The sequence below is a fragment of the Dromiciops gliroides genome, chromosome 2, assembly GCF_019393635.1.
Source record: "Dromiciops gliroides isolate mDroGli1 chromosome 2, mDroGli1.pri, whole genome shotgun sequence".
Classification (NCBI taxonomy): Eukaryota; Metazoa; Chordata; class Mammalia; order Microbiotheria; family Microbiotheriidae; genus Dromiciops; species Dromiciops gliroides.
Window position 1 is genome coordinate 518,312,511 of NC_057862.1, and position 21,623 is coordinate 518,334,133.

General features: G+C 39.3%; 1 protein-coding gene across 2 annotated transcripts in view; it reads right to left on the reverse strand.

Moving 5' to 3' along the window:
* The window catches only part of FDFT1 (farnesyl-diphosphate farnesyltransferase 1), a 45,580-nt gene extending 27,264 nt beyond the window's left edge, over nt 1–18,316 (reverse strand). The window contains exons 1-3 of one of the 2 annotated variants that reach the window (XM_043984999.1): nt 18,060–18,316; nt 7,962–8,059; nt 958–1,141 (exon numbers count right to left, since the gene is read on the reverse strand). In XM_043984999.1, the coding sequence (XP_043840934.1) occupies nt 958–1,141; nt 7,962–8,059; nt 18,060–18,158 (381 nt within the window). In that variant the 5' untranslated portion in view covers nt 18,159–18,316. Of the gene's footprint in view, nt 1–957; nt 1,142–7,961; nt 8,461–18,059 lie in introns of those variants that run through there. The other variant, XM_043984998.1, reaches the window with a different exon arrangement.
* Nucleotides 18,317–21,623: the final 3,307 nt, after the last annotated feature.

Below are 21,623 nucleotides of genomic sequence, written 5' to 3' on the forward strand. Positions count from 1 at the left end.
CTTAATTTTTGCAGGGCAATGAGGGTTAAGTGACTTGCCCATGATCATACAGCTAGTAAGTGTCAAGTGTCTGAGACAGAATTTGAACTCAGGTCCTCTTGAATCCAGGGCCAGAGCTTTAACCACTGCACCACCTACCTGCCCCCAAAATAACTATTTTTAAACATAATACAACTACCATTTTTCATGTCTTACAGTTCTATTACCACAAGCAGGCATTAAATAAAAAATGTACAGGCACTGACACTGGAAGATGAGTTGGGGGCAGAATTAAATAAGGAGACTGATGGACTGAACTGCAGTTAATTAATTATGCTTGGAGAAGAATTTGGAACTATGCCCAAAAGGCTAAAAAACTGAATACCCTTTGACCTAGCAATACCACTTCAAGGTCCAAAGAGATCAAAGAAAAAGAAAAAATGTGTACAAAAATATTTATAGCATCTTTTTCTGTGGTGCCAAAAAATTGGAAACTGAGGGGATGCTCATCAATTGTGGAATGGCAGAACAAGTAAGGCTTATGAATACAATGGTATACTACTGTGCTTAAAGAAATGATGAAAGGGATAGTTTCGGAAAATCTGGGAAGACATATGAATTGATGCAAAATGAAGTAAGCAGAACCAGAAGAACAATCTATACAATAACAGCAATATTATAAGGATTATTAACTTAATAACTTAGATCAATACAATGATCTACCACAATTCCAAAGGCCTCATGATATAAAATGCTATTCACATCCAAATAGAAAAGGTGGACTCAAGACTGCAGGTTAAAGCATATATTTCCCATTCTTTATTTTTCTGGTAAAATGGGACCTGCCCTACTACACTGATAAAAATCAATTCTGAACCTCATGTAATTTCATGTAATGCTGGTTCATGCCTTTGGCAACTAGCTGGCAACCATAAATCATCCGTCAAAAAATAAGAGGAATATTTTTAGTGCTAATACCGTTGAGAAGTCCTCTAAGACTTGCCGATCCTTTTGCTTGCTTTCCATATACCTCCAATCCGGCTGGTAAAGGTAGGAGTGAAAATTTTGCAACATTGGGACCTTTTTTTCCATACTGATTGTCATGTCATCTTCCACAGTGTCCAGAGCTCGAAGAACCAGGTAAAATATGCACACAGCATTGCTGAAAAGAAAGAGGAAGAAATATTTATGTATCAAAACACTGACTGAATAAATGTATCTACTTATTTCAATAACATGTCATAAATACTATTAATACTATAATTTAAAATAGTATGTTAATTTATTCAAAATTCAAACAATAGGAAAGCTAAAATAACCAAGACTTTTCACACAATATTCATCATTCCACTTTCATAAGATACTTCTGATATATATAGGTAGTTTATTCAAAATAATTTTTTTTTTTGCAGGGCAATGAGGGTTAAGTGACTTGCCCAAGGTCACACAGCTAGTAAGTGTCAAGTGTCTGAGGTCAAATTTGAACTCAGGTCCTCCTGAATCCAGGGCCAATGCTTTATCCACTGCGCCACCTAGCTGCCCTATTCAAAATAATTTTAAGGACAGAACCAGACTAAGAGAAATTGTTGAGTGGCCAAAAAACAAAACAAAAATCTCTATATCAAATATTTTTGGAAAAAAATATATAGAAGATTGACACAAATTCATTTAAGACCAAGCATCATTCCCCAAAAGAAAAGTACTCAAAGGTTATAAACAGGGGCAACTAGCTGGAGAAGTAGATAAAGCACTGGCCCTGGATTCAAGAGTACTTGAGTTCAAATCTGGCCTCAGACACTTGACACTAGCTGTATGACCTTGGGCAAGTCACTTAACCCTCATTGCCCCACCAAAACCAAAAACAAACAAAGGTTATAAACAGTTTTCAACCAAAGAAATGCAAATGACAAACAAAATAAAAAATATACTGCAAACTGTAAATAAGAAAAAGGCAATGCTGTAAGAAATGACAAGAATGATTCACTGTTGGTGGAGTTGTGAAAAGATCCAACCATTCTGGAGAACAATTTCCAGCAATACCACTGCTAGGTTTATATCCCAAAGCTATCCCCAAAAAGAGAAAAGGATCTACTTGTACAAAAATATCTATAGCAGCTCTTTTCGTGGTGGCTAAGAACTGGAAATCAAAGGAATGCCCATCAATTGGGCAATGGCTAAACAAACTGTGCTATATGATAGTGATAGAATATTATTGTGATGTAAGAAATGACAAGCAGGATGACTTCAGAAAGGCCTGGAAAGAAATGTATGAAATAACAAATTGTGAAGTGAGCAGAACCAAGAGAACATCATACATAGAAACAACAATATTGTTTTGATGAAGAACTGTAAATGACTTGACTCTTCTCAACAATACAATGATCCAAGACAATCCCAAAGGACTACTGATGAAACATACTATCCACCTCCAAAGAAAGAACTGATATTGATAGAACAGACTGAAGCATGCTGTTTTTCCACTTTCTTTCATTTTTTTCCTTTTAATCAAGTTTGCTTGTACAAAATGACAAATATGGTAATATTTGACATAACCATACATGTATAACCCATATCTGATTGTTTGCCACCTCAGGGAAGGGGGTTAAGGAGAGGGAGGGAAAGAGGGATAAAAACTGGAGCCCAAAACTATAAATAAAAAAAAGTTTATTATTTTAAAAAAAGAAATGACAAGAATGAGCATGATGAATACCTAGCAGCATGGAAAAGACTTACATGAACTAATAATGCAAAGTGAAGTAAGCAGAGCCAAGAAAACAATATGCACAATCACTACCACAATGACAACCAAGCAAATGGGGAAAAAAACACCACCACAAAAAAACAAAAAAAACACCAAATTTGAAGATAAATGATGTATGATTATTAAAGAATAAGGCTGGACCCAAAGATGACATGTTGGAAAATACTTCTGCTCATTCCTTTGAAGAAGTGGGTTGTCTACCGGTATGGCCTTTGCATATATCATATTTTTTTAAAAAATCTGTGTTGACTGCGGGGCAGCTAGCTGGCGCAGTGGATAGAGCACCGGCCCTGGAGTCAGGAGTACCTGAGTTCAAATCCGGCCTCAGACACTTAACACTTACTAGCTGTGTGACCCTGGGCAAGTCACTTAACCCCAATTGCCTCACTAAAAAAAAAAAAAATCTGTGTTGACTGATTTTTTTCCTCTTTTTAAAAATAATTCTTTGTTTTAAGAGATAGCTCTCTGGAGGGAGGTAGGAAAAGGAAAACAATGAAGAAATAAGGACAATATAAAAATGAAAAATAACAATAAAAATCTGAGGGGAGGGGGAAGAAAGCAAATGAAACAATTCTGAGATTTCTCCTTATATATATATATATGCACACTCAGTACCTGTAGGCAAAGATAATGAAAGACAAATTATTGGCGTTGGAGTAGAAGATATATAGACACACTCATATTTTTGTTGTAAAGCTTCAAATTGTTCCAATCCTTCTGGAAAATATTGTGAAATTATGCTAAAGTAGTGACTAACTTCATTTAATAATAGCTAATAGCTAATACATAGCACTTATTATGTGCCCAGTTCTGTGCTATGTGCTTTACAAATATCTCATTTAATCCTCACAACAATGCTGCGAGGCAAGTCCTATTATTATCCCCAGTTTATGGCTGAGGAAACTAAAGCAAATACAGGTTAAGAGATTTGCCCAGTATTACACAGATAATAAATATCTGAGGGTGGATCTGAAGTCTTCTTGACTCCAAGCCCAGAATTCTGTCCACTGCAACCCCCAGCTGCTTTCATTACCTCTGACCCAGTGATTCTGCTACCGGCCATATACCTCAAGGCAATTAAAGACAGAAAGAAAAGTTTTATACATACCAAATATTCATTCAGCATTTTTTGTGGTAGTAAAAGACTAGAAACAATGTGGGTGCCCAAAGACTGGGAAACAGCTGAAGAGCGGTATATGAGTGAAATGGAATGATAGTGCACCGTCGAGAAAGGAAGGCTATGAAGAATTCAGGTAAGTTATAAGACTTTTATAAAATTACTTAAGAGCAAAAAAAGTGTATATACACACACATACAATAAAATCTTAACATATATAACACTAAAAGGAAGCTGAGCTCAAATGAACAATCTCAGACTTGGAAAATTTATGATGAATTGCATGTTTCTCTTCTTCTGGTAGAAAGGCAAGGGCTACAGGTACTGAGTGTGCATATACTATCACAGGTCACAGCTGATTTGTCTTTTTGGTTTAGCTTAACTTTAATTATTTCCATTTTCCAGATTAATAAACTGAAGTTGGGAGAAGAAAGTATTAAAATTACTTAGCCAGGGTTATACTGTTACCAAATGCCAAAGCCAAGATTTCAAACCAGGTCCTTCCCAATTCCAAACTAATTATTCTTCCTACCATACCATGCTACCCTCTGTAAGTTATTTTCAGAGGTTCAGTACAGATTCTATATTATGTCCTATACCTATACATGATATAGCAGAAAGAATACTGGACTAGAGTGCCCAGAAGGTATAGGTTTGAGATCTGATACCACTATTGACTACCTATCTTGAGCAAATTGCTTAACCTCTCTCCAAGCTTTAGTTTGTAAAGTGGGGAAAATAATACTTACTCTACCTCCTTTCCATAGTGACTATGAGGTGTGAATGAAATAATGTATGTAAAGTAAAAACACTACACAAATTCAACTCAATAACCATTATTAAGGGCCTGGGGTAGGGACAGGACTTTGATCAGACAGTCCCGTCTTTAAGACACTTATAGACTAGTAGGGAGAAATCATACAGAAAAAAAAACCCTATATGAAAAAGACACCATAAGTTTATAAAGGTGCCAAGTGCCACATAAAGTATGAGGGAATAAACGTTATTACCAATTGGGAAAATCTAAAAAGGTTTTATGGAGGAGGAAGCATATGAATTGGGCTTTCTTTCTTTCTTTCCAACTTTCTTTTTTGTAGTATAGCATACTTTAATAGCAAACTTACAGGAACAGCACAGAGGTCAGACATCATGTAAAACAACTCAGAAAAATAGTGAGTGGATGGAATCTATAGTATGATAAAAACGTTATAAACATCATTCGGTTGCCACCAATAAGAAATTTACCTATTTTTAAAAATCCAAATGCAGGCATTGTCCAGAAAAATTTAACAGGTTTGTTTATAATTGTTATATAAAGTTGAATTGTTGAAATTTTTCATGGAAACATTTTAGACTGTATTCGTGCTTTATGTTCTTGCATTTATATTCAAAATTTGCACATAAATGGAAAAAAACTTTACCAATACTTGATTTCTATCTGCTATTTTCCCCATTCACACTCATATGCTTAGATGCTTTTTTACTCCATGGAGAAACTTATCTAATATTCAAAACTACCAATAACATAAAGAGGGTTTTTTTGGTTTTGTTTTCTCTTCTGTTTTGAGAATGTGCTTAAGCACATTTCCCACATCTGCAGCATGCTCTTTTGGCATGACTGGGACACTTGGTTTGGAAAGCACACAGGCAGGTATCCTGAAACAGGCTAGCCATATAAGCTTCGTTTGCCTGCTACACTCTGGAAGCACAGATTTGTTTTGAAGTCCCAAACAATTTCGTGCACCAAACACTGGATGGGAATTTTATTAATCTTAAATTAAGTGGCTTCTGATAATGCCTAATTTCAAAGAAAGGCACAGTACCCAGCATGTAGTGATGAGGTTTCTTTACCTCTCCAGTAGAAGGATCACTCTTGGGCGCGGCTGCTTTATGACAAGGGGATTTACCAGCAGTTTGCTTTTGTTCCTGAACTTGTTATACATCTCTCCCCCACACCTTTTCTTTTGGGCTTTCAATGAAGGGGAAGAATTTCCAAGATAGAGGAAGAGAGAACATTTCAAGTATAAGAACTAAGGGGGCAGCTAGGTGGCACAGTGGATAGAGCACTGGCCCTGGAGTCAGGAGGACCAGAGTTCAAATCTGGCCTCAGACACTTGGCACTTACTAGTTGTGTGACCCTGGGCAAGTCACTTAACCCCAACTGCTTCACCCACCCACCCCCCAAAAAAAGAAAAGAAAGAAAAAGAATAAAAACCAGGGCAAATGGAGGTTATCATGATGGGGAAGTATTGACTGTCTAGAAGAGGAGTAGAATAGTCCAGCAGTTTGACTGAAATATAGAGAAGATTAGAGCAGAGTATTATGAAATAAGGCTGACTATGAAGAATGTGGAAAACATGGTTGAACTTGTATTAACTAACACAAAGTGAAATAAACAGAACCAGGAAACCAAATTTAAAATGACTAAACAATGTAAATGGAAAGAACAACAACAAAAACGTTCAATGGTTGTTTTTTATAATCACCAAGCATGTTTACAAAGAGACAGGAAAATGGACATGTGTCTTTTTTGCAGAGGTGGACATCATGGGGGTGGGGGTGGAACCTTGCAAATATTTTCAGATTAAATTGATGCTCTGGTTTTAGCAAACTGCTACCCACCTCTCTTTTTTATTCTTTGTTATGAGATTCCTCTCTGGGGAGGAGATGGGATAGTATAGTAATGAGGGTGAGGTTAAAACAAAATATATCCACTAAAAATTTAAAAGAGGAGCAAGAGAAAAGAAATGTCTGTAAAAGTAGGAAGAGGCCAGATTCAAAGGGTTATGAATGCCTGACAAAGGAGTAAACATTTTACTCCGTAGTTGATAGGGAGGTTTTGAGCAAATGAATGAAAAAACTAAATCTATGCAAAAGCAAAGTAGTCTTGTAGATGTATAAAGAAATGGTTGGAAAGGAAAAATTATATTAGTGGAAATATCTTTTAGGAGACTATTGCATTAGTTCAAGTAGAGAATGAGGTATTGATTCTTGAAGTGCCTTCTGAATCAAGGATACACTAATATTCAGTTTTGAAAAACCGGCAATCTGTGTTATGGTAGGTATGAACAACTTTCAGTTAACCAAAATATTAATTTAGAATGTAAACTCCTTCAATACAGTAGCTGTTTTCTCTTTCTTTTTGCAGCCTCAGTGTAGACAGAGTGCTCTATACATCGCACTCCATTTGACAAATGTCTGCCAAATTGAATTTACTTAAAAAGGAAGTAATCTGATATAATTTTCAAACATATGTGTTAATATTGAAGAAACATACTCAAATACAATTCATTAAAAGACCCCACCCACCCCCCACCTCCAAAAAAAAAGCAGTTAAGTCCTCCTTCAACAGTAAACTTCCTTCTTCATGAGTTGTGTTTGGTTTACCACTCCGCACATTTTATATATTAAGAATCAGATTACAGAGAAAGGTTTCAAACTGAACAAAAGATAAATAAACTTGAGATGTCAGATAGTCAAGGTCATGAGTGCTTCCTGGCTTACAGCCTCCACTTTTACATGCAAAAAAATGTCCTGTGATTGATCACCATGTGAAAATCCAACTGTCCACCTAAAGTTTTCTTTACAATTAACTGCACCTCTATTAGTTTTCCTTATTCATACATATTAATGGTAACAGATTAACAACTCATCACCACTATTCCCACAGAATTAGTTATATTTAACTAAAAAGCAATATATAGGGGGCTGGCATAGAAAACATTACAAATACTTTGCAGTCAAGAAAACAAGACACAGAGAATGGGATCTTAGTTTAAACATCCAGCATGTACACAGAGGCATTGCTCAAAAAAATTCATTAACAAAACCTGCAGGAATAAAACTGTCACTGTCCCCTAAAAGTGAAATATGCCAGTCCCCTTTTCAAACTTCATTAAATGTCGGGCACAACTTTGAACACTTTTATATGGGTTGAAAAACAATCTAGACAAGACATGTTGAAGATAAGAAGGAATACTAGGCTGCCTTCAAGTCAACTCTTAACAAACAACCTCAGTTCCATCTTACATAAATCAGATGAGTCAACTACCCCATGAAGGAGGTTTTCCTTCCAAGGAGTACACAGTAGCTGATAGTACTCACCGCAGCTCGCTATCGAGTGCCTGGATAACTGCTGCAAAGCTGCGACTGGTCTCGTTCAAGTACTTGTAACAAGTTTTCAGGCCATCGCTGAGAGTGTCCTGTGGACAGAGAAGGCAGGTCGAGGTGGAAGTAGAAGTTGAGGAGGCACGGGGCTGGGGTAAGCGAGAAATGGTAGCGGGCCAGTAACACACTCCTTCCCCTCTGCACCAATCCCTAGTAGTACAGGGGAAGAAAGCAAACACACAACAGCGCTGGGAGTTCCCAACCCCTATCCCAGAAGCCCTGGGTGCCGCTGCAGGAGTCAGCCCCAGAGTGAGCTTGAAAAAGGCCCCAGCCTTGGTGCAGCAGGCAGCAGCCATGGGAGGCGGGGTTCAATGCCGAGGCAGCCCACAGTTCCCTTCCATGGCCTGAGGGGGAAGATCAACAGACTAGAAGTAGGGAGGTATTGACCTCCCAGTCCCAAAACAAACATGTACTCCCCAGTTTCAACCAGATAAACAGCCAAAGGGCCCTGGGACACCCACTTCCACTCCATGCTCCGCCCCCACACATGGAATAACAAGTGCCCACTTCTTTAACCCCTTAAAACCCACTGAAAGACCTACCACTTCTAGTTCTCTTAACTTTGAACTTTAGCACTACTACCTCCTTATTAGAGATTCACAGATTTAAAGAGCTGGATGGTTCCTTATGGATAGTTATCTAGTCCAACCTCCTTTACCCAAGAAGAAACTGAGAACCAGAATGAGTGAGGGACTTTTTGCTGAGGGTCACAAATTTGAATCCAGGTCTCACAACTCCAAAACAAGTGTTAATTCTATGGTGGACCTTGTTGTTATTCTCATATAAAAAACAAAACAAAACACCATGTGTTATTCTCAAAAACTTCAGTACTTATTGAATAATTAAAATGTCAATATTACCATTTCCTTAAGCCCAGGTACTACAATTACTACTCCCTACAAAATAAGACTTGAACTTACTGGAAAGCTGGATATTCCTGTTACAGTACCTGGCTTCCTTCCCTTTTTGACTATAATGTGGGCTGGTCTTTTAGATGAATTGTAGCTCACTAGACTATTTACCCTTCCTAAACAAGAAATACGAGGCAGCTAGGTGGCACAGTGGATAAACAGAGTGCCAGGCCCAAAGTCAGGAAGATTTATCTTCCTTAGTTAAGATCTGGCCTCAGACACCTACTAGCTGTGTGATCCTGGACAAGTCATTTAACTCTGTTTGCCTCAGTTTTCTCATCTGCAAAATAATCTGGAGAAGGAAATTGCAAACCACTCCAGTGTCTTTGCCAAGAAAACCCTAAATGGTGCCACTAAGAGTAGGACACGACTAAACAATGAAAACAAAAGAATAAGGGCAAATTGTACAAAGGAAAAAATATTTGTTAACCAATGTTTCTGATGCAAATATAATTGGGGAAGGGGGAGAGGGGGAGAAATCTGATGAGCATTTCAAACCAGCTTACTTAAACTACTCAAACAAAATGTTTTCCTAGCAAAAATTAAGACTGAGGTATGTAAATATATACATGTATATATGTATGCACATATGTACTACACATATACACACATAAAGTACTTTAGTCTTAAGATATTTTTAAAATCCAGGAATCAACTATTTCCACCTTATATCAAAGGAGCAAAGAAAAATTAATAGAGACAGTAGGAATGTTAATGAAATCAATTTGTTTCATTTAAAAAATCAGCTTAATAACACTTTCCTATAAACAAATTACATTAACCCACTAGCTTTCATTTTTATTTTAATAGTAAATTGACCCATTTCTAATTATAGTCACTTGGATTCAGTCAGAACATGAATATTTCAAAGCCATTTTCTTACAGAAGGCTGTACTTTTCCTCATACTATATTCTATCTTGCATCTCCAGAACTAGGGACAGAATTTATTTCTTTGGCTATGTTTCTTTTACCCCTATCTTTTCCCCCTTATTTTCAGCAGGATAATAGGAATTAAGAGACAAATGGGACTTTAGAGATGGTCTTATTTTAGAGATAAAAGAAACTGAGACCCAGAAAGGCTATGCAACTTGCCCAAGATCACACAGGTGGTAAATGGCTAAATTAGAGTTCGAACCCAAGTCAAGACTTCAAATCCATTATTCCTTCAACTACATGGAGATGGATTTCATCTTGTCTACAGTGTTTTATAAAAAGACCATGGGGGCAGCTAAGGTAGCACAGTAGGTAAAGCACTGACCTTGGAGTCAGGAGTACCTGGGTTCAAATCTGGCCTCAGACACTTAACACTTACTAGTTGTGTGACCCTGGGCAAGTCACTTAACCCTCACTGCCCCCCCAAAAAAAGAAAAAAAAAAGACCATGGATGACATGATTTGAAAACACTGATTAAAATAATGCTGACAAATTAACATAAACTATAAATTATTTGGGAATGTTATCTACCAAGATTTACTCAGGAACTATATGAATGCAACTACAAAACGTTCTTTGCAGAAATAAAGATGCAGAAATAACGACAGACCTAAATAATTGAAAAAAACATTAATTTTTCACAGTTATGGCAAACCAAATATAATACAAATGACAATGCTACCTAAATTTATTTATTCAGTGCTACAGTAGTCAAGCTACCAAAGGAGTATTTTATATAACTAGAAAAAATAATGATGAAATTCATATGGAGGAATAAAAGGTCAAGAATGTCAAGGGTAATTGTGGAAAAAAAAAAGTGGGAAGAAAGGGCTACATGAGTAGCAAAGTGTAGTACAAAGCATCAAAGCAATTTGGGACTAATCAAGAAAAGATAGAACATGTATAACCCATATTTGATTGTCGCCTCAGGGAGGGGAGGGGGAGGGAGGGAAAGAGGGATAAAAATTGGAACCCAAAACTATAAATAAAAATATTTATTATTCTGTTTTTGTTTTTTGTTTTCGGGGCAATGAGGGTTAAGTGACTTGCCCAGGGTCACACAGCTAGTTAATGTCAAATGTCTGAGGCTGGATTTGAACTCAGGTCCTCCTGAATCCAGGGCCAGCACTTTATCCACTGCACCACCTAGCTGCCCCCAATATTTATTATTAAAAAAAACAAAAGACTGATTAGTGGAACAAAAGAGGTACATGATATACAGAAGCAAACAATGAGTAGCATAGTGTTTAATAAACCTAAAAACCTTAGTTGCTAGAGGAAAGACTCAGTCTGACAAAAGCTGCTGGGAAAAATTGGGTAGCAGTCTGGGAAAAATTAGTTTCACACCATATAACAAGATAAACTCCAAATGGATGCATGACAGATATAAAAGACCATGTCATAAATAAAATGGAGTAGCAAGGAAGAAATTATCTTTTGGATCTGTGGAGAAAGGAAGAGGTCATGATTATGCAACTGACAGTGAAGATCACATAAAATAAAATGGAAAATTCTGATTGTGTAAAATTTAAAACATTTTTATAGTCAATAAACATTTATTAAGTAGTTACTATGTGTTTGGCATTGTGCTAAGGGGTTGGGATTACAAAGAAAGGAAAAAAAATAGTCCCTGCTTGCAAGGAGATCATAGTCTAATGTTAGAGATTACAAATTACTATGTACAAACAAGATATAGACAGGATAACTTGTAGATAATCCACAAAGGAAAGGTACTACTATCATTAAGGGGGATCAGGAAAGAACTTTTGCAAAAGGTAGGATTTTAGTTGAAACTTGAGGAAAGTCAGAGAAACCAGGAAGGTTAGGAGATGAGGAGGGAGAGAATTCCAGGAATGTGGAGAGAGGGGAATACTGGAGTGAATATGTAGTGTCTTATAAGAGGAACAGCAAGCAAAGGGGGTCAATGTAACTGGACTATAGAGTATAACAGCAGGAGTGAAGAAATGGGAGATTTTATCATTGATCCTGGAGGTGACAGAGAATTTACTGAGTAGGAGGGAGAAAAGAGAGTGATATAGTCACTCCAGTGATATAGTCTTGAGGAAGATTACTTTGGCAGCTGAGTGAAGGATGGACTGGAGTAGTAGGAAGAGAATCGAGGCAGGGAGACCAACAGAAAGCTACTTCAACAGTCCAGATGTGAGATGATGAGGACCTGAACTAGGATGGTGGCAATGTCAGAGGGGAGATGAAAGCATAAAGAATATAAATTTCTTGGTAACACACTGGATATGGAAAGTGAAAGACAGTGGGAAATCAAGGATTACACCTAGGTTTTCAGCCTGGATGACTAGGGAGGTGATGGTACCCTCTAATTACAAAGTTACAAAGAAGAGAAGGTATAGGACGAAAGATAAGAGTTCAATTTTGGACACATGGTGAGTTTAAGTTATCTATGGGACATCTAGTTCAAGATGTCTTAAACAGTTGAGATATGCAAGAGCAGAGGTCAGAAGAGAAGTTAGGGCTGGATAAGAAAACAAAACCAATAAGGCTAATATTAGAAAAGAAATCGGTAGCAAATTCCTCTGATAAGTCTTATTTCCAAAATGTATAGGGAACCTTATTCAAATGTCTAACAATATGAAATATTCCCTAACTGATAAATGGTCCAAGGATAAGAACAGGTAGTTTTCAAAGGAAGAAAACCAAGTTAACAATAAACAAATAAAAATGCTCCAAATTACAAATAATTAGAGAAGTACAAATTAAAGCAACTCTAGGATTCCATTTGATATACACTGGATTAGCAAAGCTGACAAAAATGTAAAATGGCAAACCTTGGAGACAACCACAGCAAAACAGGCATATTAAGGAAGTGTTGGTGGAATTGTAAAGACATCTAACCCAAGGCTTCTTAAACTTTTCCCACTCGTCACCCCTTTTCACCAGAGAAATTTTTATGCAACCCCAAGTACATAGGTATATAAAATAGGTATACAAATCAAACATTTTACTGCCAAATTTTTTGCAACCCCTACATTCAGTTACATGACCCCATTTGGGGGTCATGACCCACAGTTTAAGAAGCTTTGGTCTAACCCTTCTGGAAAAGAATTTGAGATGATAAAAGTCACTAAACCCTTCCTATCCTTTGAGCCAGTGATCTCACTGTTGAGCATATATCCCAAGGAAGGAGTTGAAAGACAAAAAGAAAAGTAATTTATAAGTCAAAATAGTCATAGAAACACTTTTCGAGGGAATAAAAAAAAAACTAAACAAGAGTGCCCATTGCCTTAGGAATAATTGATAAAAACGAAGGTATATGAATATAATCGAATATGTTTGAACAGCAAGAAATAACAAATATGAGAAATTCTGAGAAACATGGAAAAATCTTTATGAAATGGTGAAAAACAAAATGAGAACCAAAAAAACCTGACCAACATAAGGAATGGCTACAATAACATAAATATCACTAAAAGGAAGTTAAGATTGAGTAAATGCAAAAACTGAAGTAGGTCCTTGAGAACAAATGATGAAGATGATGATAGCAGCTAGAACTTACATAGTGTCTTAATGTTTATAAAGCACTTAACATGTTATCTAATTTGATCCTCACAACTCTATGAGGTAGGCGCTATTATTATAATGAGACAGATCTATACCTTCAATGTAGAAAGATGGGGGACCAAAGGCTGTATACACAGACAAGATTTCTCACTGCTTAAAAATGTAGATAGCACACAGAATGTATTTCTAAAAATTTTGTATGAAGAGAATATTTTAAATCCAGTAGAGATGACATGCTCCTCTTTGTAGACAATAGTGTATCAAATGCACTAAAACATTATAGGGATTCTTCAATGAGATCCACAGCTATCCAACGAATTGGCTTGGCAATCCACATAGAAAAAAATGAAGTGGAAAAGAAATGGACATTGCCCATATAATGAGATCCAATTGTATAGAAAACCAACAGTAAATTTACCTTTGGATAGGCATTGTAGATGGACAATGAGATATGCCCAGAATTGAATAAGAAGAAAACAGGCTGGACTGCATTTGGAAAAAGATGCTTTGTTCTCAAGGACAGTATGATGCTTATAATATGATAGTATGTGGCTCATTGCCACCAAAACTTATCTTTCTCATTCCAGTAACCTCCCCAGTGATGAACTGCAAATTAAGAACCACCAAGAGGTCTAAATAATCAACACTGTAAGATCATCCAAATGGCTACAGAGAGCATCAAAGAAGTGGAACAAAAGACTTCACCACAACTTTATGACTAGAAAAGGAGGTGGTAGATCTGGTCATGTAGTGACAGAGATGGAGAGACGATGTTCCATCTTCAGAATACTGTTGTCTGTCCTTCATTTTCGAAAGGGGACCAATGGCATCATAGGTTGATGTCTTGAGTCATTCAAGAAATGGATTAAAGTGAGACAGAGTTGCAGTTATCAGCCTCACTCTCTCTTCCAGAATCATTAAAGCAGTGGCAAGTCCAAAGTCAAGATGACTAGTGATGACTGAGGATGCAGTGAATGACTTCGACATCTTTGATGCCTGACCAAACTCTAAGGACTCCAAAGTGCCTGCTTCAGCAGCCTTCATAGCCATTGGAACAAATTGTTCTCATCTGCTCATTCCACCAGGGGAAGTCTGCACATGCTTGGGGCTGACATCCCTATAACCCACTAACCAGTTTGAGGCTCCTTGGTTATCCTCAACCTAATTTAGTCTGTCTGCCAAGACTGTTTACTGAGGTAAGGCCACATTATACAGCTTCTTGGAGCCACAGGTGAGAGCTGAGTGCTAGGTAGACAACAAAGGTAGATGAGCAGCCTTGAAAAGAGTTCAGCAAGCCTTCGCACCAGAGCTGCTAGTTCTACTTGAACACTTATCAGAAAGCCTCCAGTGACTTGGATAAATGGAGGCCATGGACAAGAACCACAAAGGATAAGACAGACTAGAAGCACAAGTGGGAAGGAGTTAGCCACACTGATGATCCATCAATGTGGATAAAAGTAAAGAGCAGCTTAACTGTGGTTACTATTTAATGGACCCCTGCAGCAAATTCTTTTGGAGAAAAGGACCCTTTTGTAATAAAAGCAACTCAATAAAATCTGGGTTTTTTTAGTGTAGGTTTTTAACAGGTCATCTAATGGAAGCCATCTAAGTCATCCAGACTTAGAAAGCAATATGGATTTATCCCCAAAGCTCTGTTCTAGGCCCTTTTCTCTCTACTCTGGTAGCATCGTCAGTTCAAATTAGTTGTTATTATTTCTATGCAGATTACTTTCAGATTTATATATCCAGCCCTAGTCTCTCTGCTGAGTTCCAGTCCCACATCACTAACTGCCTACTGAACATTTTAAATTGGATGTCCCATTAGCATCTCAAACTCAACATGTGGAAAACTTAACTCATTATCTCCCCCTATTCTTTTTTCTAAATTCTCAATTTCTGTTGAGGGTACCAACATCCTTCTAGTCACTCAACACTGCAACCTGAGTCACCTGACTCTTTGTTCACCCTATATAAGGGAAAAGTATTTTAAGGATCATAAACTAAGTAGAGGATATGTATTTTGGTAAAAGTCCCCATCAGCAACAACTTTCCTCAGTAATAGCGCTTATTTTGCACTTTTCCTCTCTGAAGCACTGCTCTTCAGAGGTAAGCATTTCTCAAGGATTCCTTGACAAGCACCCATTTTTATGGCTTTAAACACCTCAATATCATTAACTCCCAACTCTCAAATCGCATCTCAAATTCTACATGTCCAAAACAGAACTCATTATCTTTTCTCCCAAGCCCTAACCTTTTTCTGAACTGTCCTATTACTATTGAAAGGAACACCATCCTTACAGTCACCCATTTACAACCTCTATGTAAACTCTAGCTCCTCTCTCAGTTAGTCCACTTATTCAATCTGTTATCAAATGTTGTTTCTATTTCACACCTCTTCTCTGCTATCTCCTCTTTTCTTTACTTACAAAGCAGGCACCATGGTTCAAGCCTTTTATTAGACTACTGCAATAAAATTCTAATTGATCTCCTGCCCTCAACTGTCCTCCCCATTGCAATTTATTTTCCATTCAACCACCAAAGAAAATTTCCTTAAGTTTAGGTGCATGTTATATATATATACTCCAGTGCTGCCCTATCTGCAGTGTCAAAAATAAACCCCTTTGTTTGGCATTTAAAGACCTTCATAACCTGGCCCCTATTTTTACTATCTCCTTACATCCTCCTCCCCTCCTTAGACTTTCTGATTTTATAATACTGACCTACTTGCAATTCCCAGAACACAACATTCCATACCCTATCTCAGTGCCTTTTCACAGTCTGTTCACTGTGCTTGGGATGCACTCCTTACTAACCTCCCCCTTTTAGATGACTGGCTTCCTTTTAGACTCATCTCAAGCTCTGCTTTTTCTAGGAGGTGCCCCACTGCCAGTGCCATGCTCACTGGGGTTAGCTTCTATTTACTCAGCATTACTTTTATATGTTATGGTTTATTTATGGGGTTTTTCCCCATTAGCACAAAAGCTTCTTGAAAACAAGGATCATTTTTTGCTTTTCCTTTTGTATTCCACTGCATAGCACAACAAAAGTGCTTAACATTTAACAATTACTTCCATCATATCACTACCCGAATGGCAACTTCTTGTTGCTTTGCCTACCACATACATCAAGTTCAAAATCTTCCACCTTCCATTCATGTTCTATTTAGTTTACTAGAGCTGTTCCTCACAAACCCAGGTGGTCTTCATAGCTTTTCACAAACGAGCCATGATCAATCCCACCTCCATGTCTTTTCTCATGCTCTTAAGGGAATGCCCTTTGCCCTCCTCTCCAACAATCCAAATTCTGCCCAACTTTGAAGGTTCAAATAAAAACCAGCTTGGTATTTCCTTAACTTTTAATCCATTTAGTAATCATAATCTTTACCACCCAACCTTGTTTCTGGTAAAGTAACTCTATCTCCCCTACTAGAAGATAACTCATAAAGGACAAATGTCTTTCTTTGTTTCTTCCTCCGTGCTAAACCTTTTTGGATAACCTGTTATCATTTGACTATGACAGACTTTAAAGCTAAGCTATTATCTCCTGGCTCCAAGAACAACTCTCTTGCCTTTCAAAATCAAATTTTTTAAATGCCCAGTCCTGGACATCCTCAAACCTACCCTTTCATTTTTAGGGAAGATGAGGGAAACTGAGAGAAAGGGATTTGCCTAAAATCACACAGCTAGTGACTAATCCCCTAGTATATAAACCAATTCTTCTACTAATTCATAGGAGATAATTCTCTTATCACAAGCGTGTATTAGGGGAAGAGACCTGAACCTAATAGCTTAGTACTCTTAGTACTTAGGTGGAAGATTTAGAAAGTAACTGGATACAAATTTAAAAATATCTTTACATTTAATTGGAAAAAATAAAATACTATTAAATAAAAAATGTAAAAAAGAAAAAAGAAAAATTAGCTGGCTCACACCATTTATTTTGCAGAGAAGGAAACCGTGACCCAAAGTTAATATTCAGGAGAGCCTGTATTGGAAAAGCAGGTCTTGACTCCAATTACAAGGCTTTTTCCGCTTTGCATTTTTTTCAATTTTATTTTCAAAATTTCATTTTGTCATTAATTTTGCCTCTACCACAGTGACCCTGGGCCAGAGTTCAGGATATGAAGTCAGGATCTGGCTTTAAAACTGCGTGACCTCACCTGTAAAATGAGTGGCTGACCTTGAGTCTGCGGTCCTTTCTACTTCTAGCCCCACGATGATTTCTGAAAACCTTCCCAGCTCTTCAATGCTTACTATTTCCCCTCTGGGTAAAATGGGGTGGGGGATGCAGAGGCAGAGGGTAAGCTGGAGCCAAATAATCTCCAAACCCCAAAGCTAGGGACCCATTACAACCAGAATTTATTAAGTGCCTGCTATGCCCCAGACATTATGCTAGGCTGCTAGGGGCGGAGGGGGGAGGGGGGAGAGGCGGCACAGACCCCATCCTTCCTCCGCATCGCCAGTGGTACAAAATAATCATCTTGGGAGGAGTTGCCTGTTTCAGGCTGGGGGCGGGCCTGACAGCGGGAAGGGGCTGCAGACGTAGGGGCTGGTCTGGGATGGGGAGGAGGGGGAGACGAAGAGAGGGGGAGGGGAGAGGGCGCACATTAGACCCGGGCAGCGGCCCAGCGGAGGCCTCGGGCGACGCCCCACTCACCTGGTCCAATTTGGGCATCACCTTTCTGGCTCCCCCCATCTTGAACCGCAGGAGATTGTAAAGCTCCTCCGGGTGCCCGAGCAGCTCCACGAACTCCATGTCGGGGCTGCAGGCGGGCTCTTTTTTCAGTCAGTCAGTCAGTCAGTCAGTCAGTCAGTCAGTCAGTCAGTCAGCCTAGCAGCCGGCTTCCTTTCCCTTCCTTGGTTACCGCCGGCGCCGTGACAGACAGACCACTAATACACTGAAGTCAAAGGGGCGGAGCCCCGAGAAAGGAACCGCGGGCGGAGGAGGTTCGAAGCCGTTAGCCACACCCTTCCTATCACCACGCCACCAACCGGTGCCTGAGACCCGAGGTCCCGCCCCCTCCCGAGATCGCCGGGTGTAATGACGCGTGTTCATTGGCCCGCGGTGCTCGCACCAGGAAGACACTAGCCAATAGGCAAGCCAGACGAGTCTGGTGTGACAGACGCCTTTCCGAAGCCCATTGGACTAACGGCTTGAGCTTCCATATCCGAGGCGTCAAGGCTCCTATCTCAGAGCTCTTGTGCCTCGGAAGGGAGGAGGAAGGGTGGGGGAGTTGAGCCTGAGGTTGGCGTCTATGCAGAATAGTACGTTTATCCTGGGTGTTCGATGGCGAGTTGTCCACCGCTTAGCCCCAGGGCTCGAGGCGGTGCTCTAGTTTCCGATCCCCGCCCCCACCCCCACCCCCACCCCCGGAGCCTGAGTTCTCTTCCCAGCTCAGACCTTGGCTCCGCCCACCAAGTACGTCGGCTTCAGCTGCCCGAGGAATGTTGAGAAAGCTCCCAGTTCGCGGAGAGGAAGAGATGTAAGGGGACGGGGCTGAGGTTAATGAATGCCCAGCACCCTCATTTCTTTCCGGGACAAGCAGCCGAATCTAGACCTCCCTGAGCCGGGTTTCGGGATAATCCTGAACCATTGAAAGCTGGAGTGATTTCCCAGCTCGCCGCTTGCGTATTCCTCAGGGGTGATGCTTCCCCAGCAGCCCTCACTGCCTCCCCACCCCCGACCCCCGCACCTGCTCAGCTTTGCCCACTACGTAATTCATCAGTTGAACAACCAGCGCCACTCATTTCGTGCCCAGTAGGACCTGGCATCACCTCCATCAAGCGGCATTAGTTAAGCTCCAGCTAGGAGTCAGGAACATTGGATGCTAGGTGCTGCTGGAAACAAAAGCCAAAAATGAAAACAGTTCCTGCCCTCAAAACCATTCTATAAGGGGAGATATAGGCATAGAAGTTGAGGCAAGATAGGTGTAAACGAAATTTGTTACCTTTTCGCATAGTCTAGATTTGACCCTGTATCCATCTCTTCCCTAGACCCTTCCAGAGAGCCATCTCATAACAAAGAATTCTTTAAAAGGGGAAAAAAATATTGGCAAAAAATCAAAACATATGAAAAAAATCTTAAATTTTAATGTCACGTTCCACACCCGTCGACCCCTCATCTCTCTTTTTTCCCCCATAATACAAGAATCTTTTTATTACGTTTTTTTTTAGTAATTTATGCCATGAATTCGTAGGGGATTGGTTCCAACAGCTCAGGTTCCTTGCCATTGGTCTACACAAAGTGTGCTTCTCTGGGTGGAGCAGGCTGACGTTTCAGTTGAACCCAGGTGCCTTTTTCTTTGGCTTCCTTCTTCTTCTGGTCATTTTCTTTGACCCTCTTCAGGAAGCTATCTCAGCTCTTAGAATCCTTAATATGCTCAATACGCACATTAATTCTCTTGGCTAGAATCTTGCCCTTAACCTGTTTACAACAATGCCTACAACATATTGAGTAACATTATAGACCCGTCCAGTCTTGCCATGGTAACATTTGTGGGGTATTCCTTGCTGAACTGTGCCCATACCCTTGATATCTACAATATCACCTTTATTGTATATTCGAATATACATAGCCAAAGGGACAACACCATGTTTTCTAAAGGCCCTAGAAAGGGGCAGCTAGGTGGCACAGTGGATAAAGCACTGGCCCTGGATTCAGGAGGACCCGAGTTCAAATCCAGCCTCAGACACTTAACATTTGCTAGCTGTGTGACCCTGGACAAGTCACTTAACCCTCATTGCCCTGCAAAAAAAAAAATACATTGTAAAATTAAAGTGCTATGTAAGTGTAAGTTATACTCATTACAGTGGTCAGGGTTTATCATAGGAGTTTGCCATGGAATTTGGCCTCAAGAGCTACTGGTAGGAACAACAGAGGATTGAAATCTCTCTTCCTGAAAGTATCCTTGCTTCCATTTGTTTTTTGTTTTGTTTTTGTTTGTTTTGCGGGGCAATGAGGGTTAAGTGACTTGCCCAGGGTCATGCAGCTAGTAAGTGTCAAGTGTCTGAGGCTGGCTTTGAACTCAGGTCCTCCTGAATCCAGGGCCAGTGCTTTATCCACTGTAACACTCAGCCGCCCCTTGCTTCCATTTGTAATAATGATGATAATGTGAAATAGTATTGGAATGGTAGCTTGGGATCATCCCCAATCTGTGGAAAGTCTGTGGAGGGTCTTTAGGGCCAAGCTTGAGTCTATATTTGAGGCAGCTAAATGTTTCATTAGATCGGGAGCTAGGCCTGTAATCAATCAGTAAGACCCAAGCTGAAATCCTGTTTCATACACTTTAATAGCCATGTGATCATGGGCAAGTCATTTAAGGACAAGGAATATCTTGCATTTACCTGTGCATATTTTGCAATGAATCTATCTCTTCTATCTCTTCAAAGTACAAGCTGGTATCTCTTTTTAAAGAGAAGGTAAATGGACTAGAGAAAAGCCTCAATTTCTAGGTAAATTGTTCTTTAGCAAAAGTGGAAGAAGGGGTTAGAGGTAAAAACAAAGGGGAAAAAAAGGCAATCAGGACTTCTTATGTGTTTCAGGGATATGTAAAGTGGAAGAATGTGACACAGTAAAGAAAGGGAAGAAAGACAATTGAGCATTGGAGCTAAACTAAAGGAATAAGCTCCTTCCAAACTGAATTGTCTGAGGACTTAGCTGCTTGTTCACCAAAGAATGATGGCCCTAAAGATTCACTTATTCCCCAAATAAAACAATAAAGTTTTAGCCCAGGAAGGGTCCGTAGGGTTAGGGGGAGGCACTTACTACTAGGGAAAGGCCTCTTGTAGGCAGCACTTGAGCAGAGTTTGGAAAAAAAATGAATTCCAATCCAAAAGCCAAAGGTTAGGAGAGAGTGTTTCAGGGAGTACCTTCAAGGCATGGGTGATACTATGTTCAAAGCCTCAGTGAAAAAGATATAATACGTGTAGAACAGCAAAGAGTCCAGTTTAGTTTTACTGAAGAGTAAATGAAGGGGAACAACTCATGATAACCCTGGAAAGGAAAGTTGAAGCTAGATTGGGAAGGGCTTTTAAATCAAAAAAGGAGTTTGTGTTTGATTCTGGCAATAATAAATCACTGGAGTTTGAGCAGGGGAGTGACATCGTGGGCTCTGTTATAGGAATATCACTTTGGCAAAATTGTATGATGATTCAGAGAGGGGAAAAAGGCTTCAGGCAGAGACCAATTCAGAGACTCTTACAATAATATAGATTCAAGGTA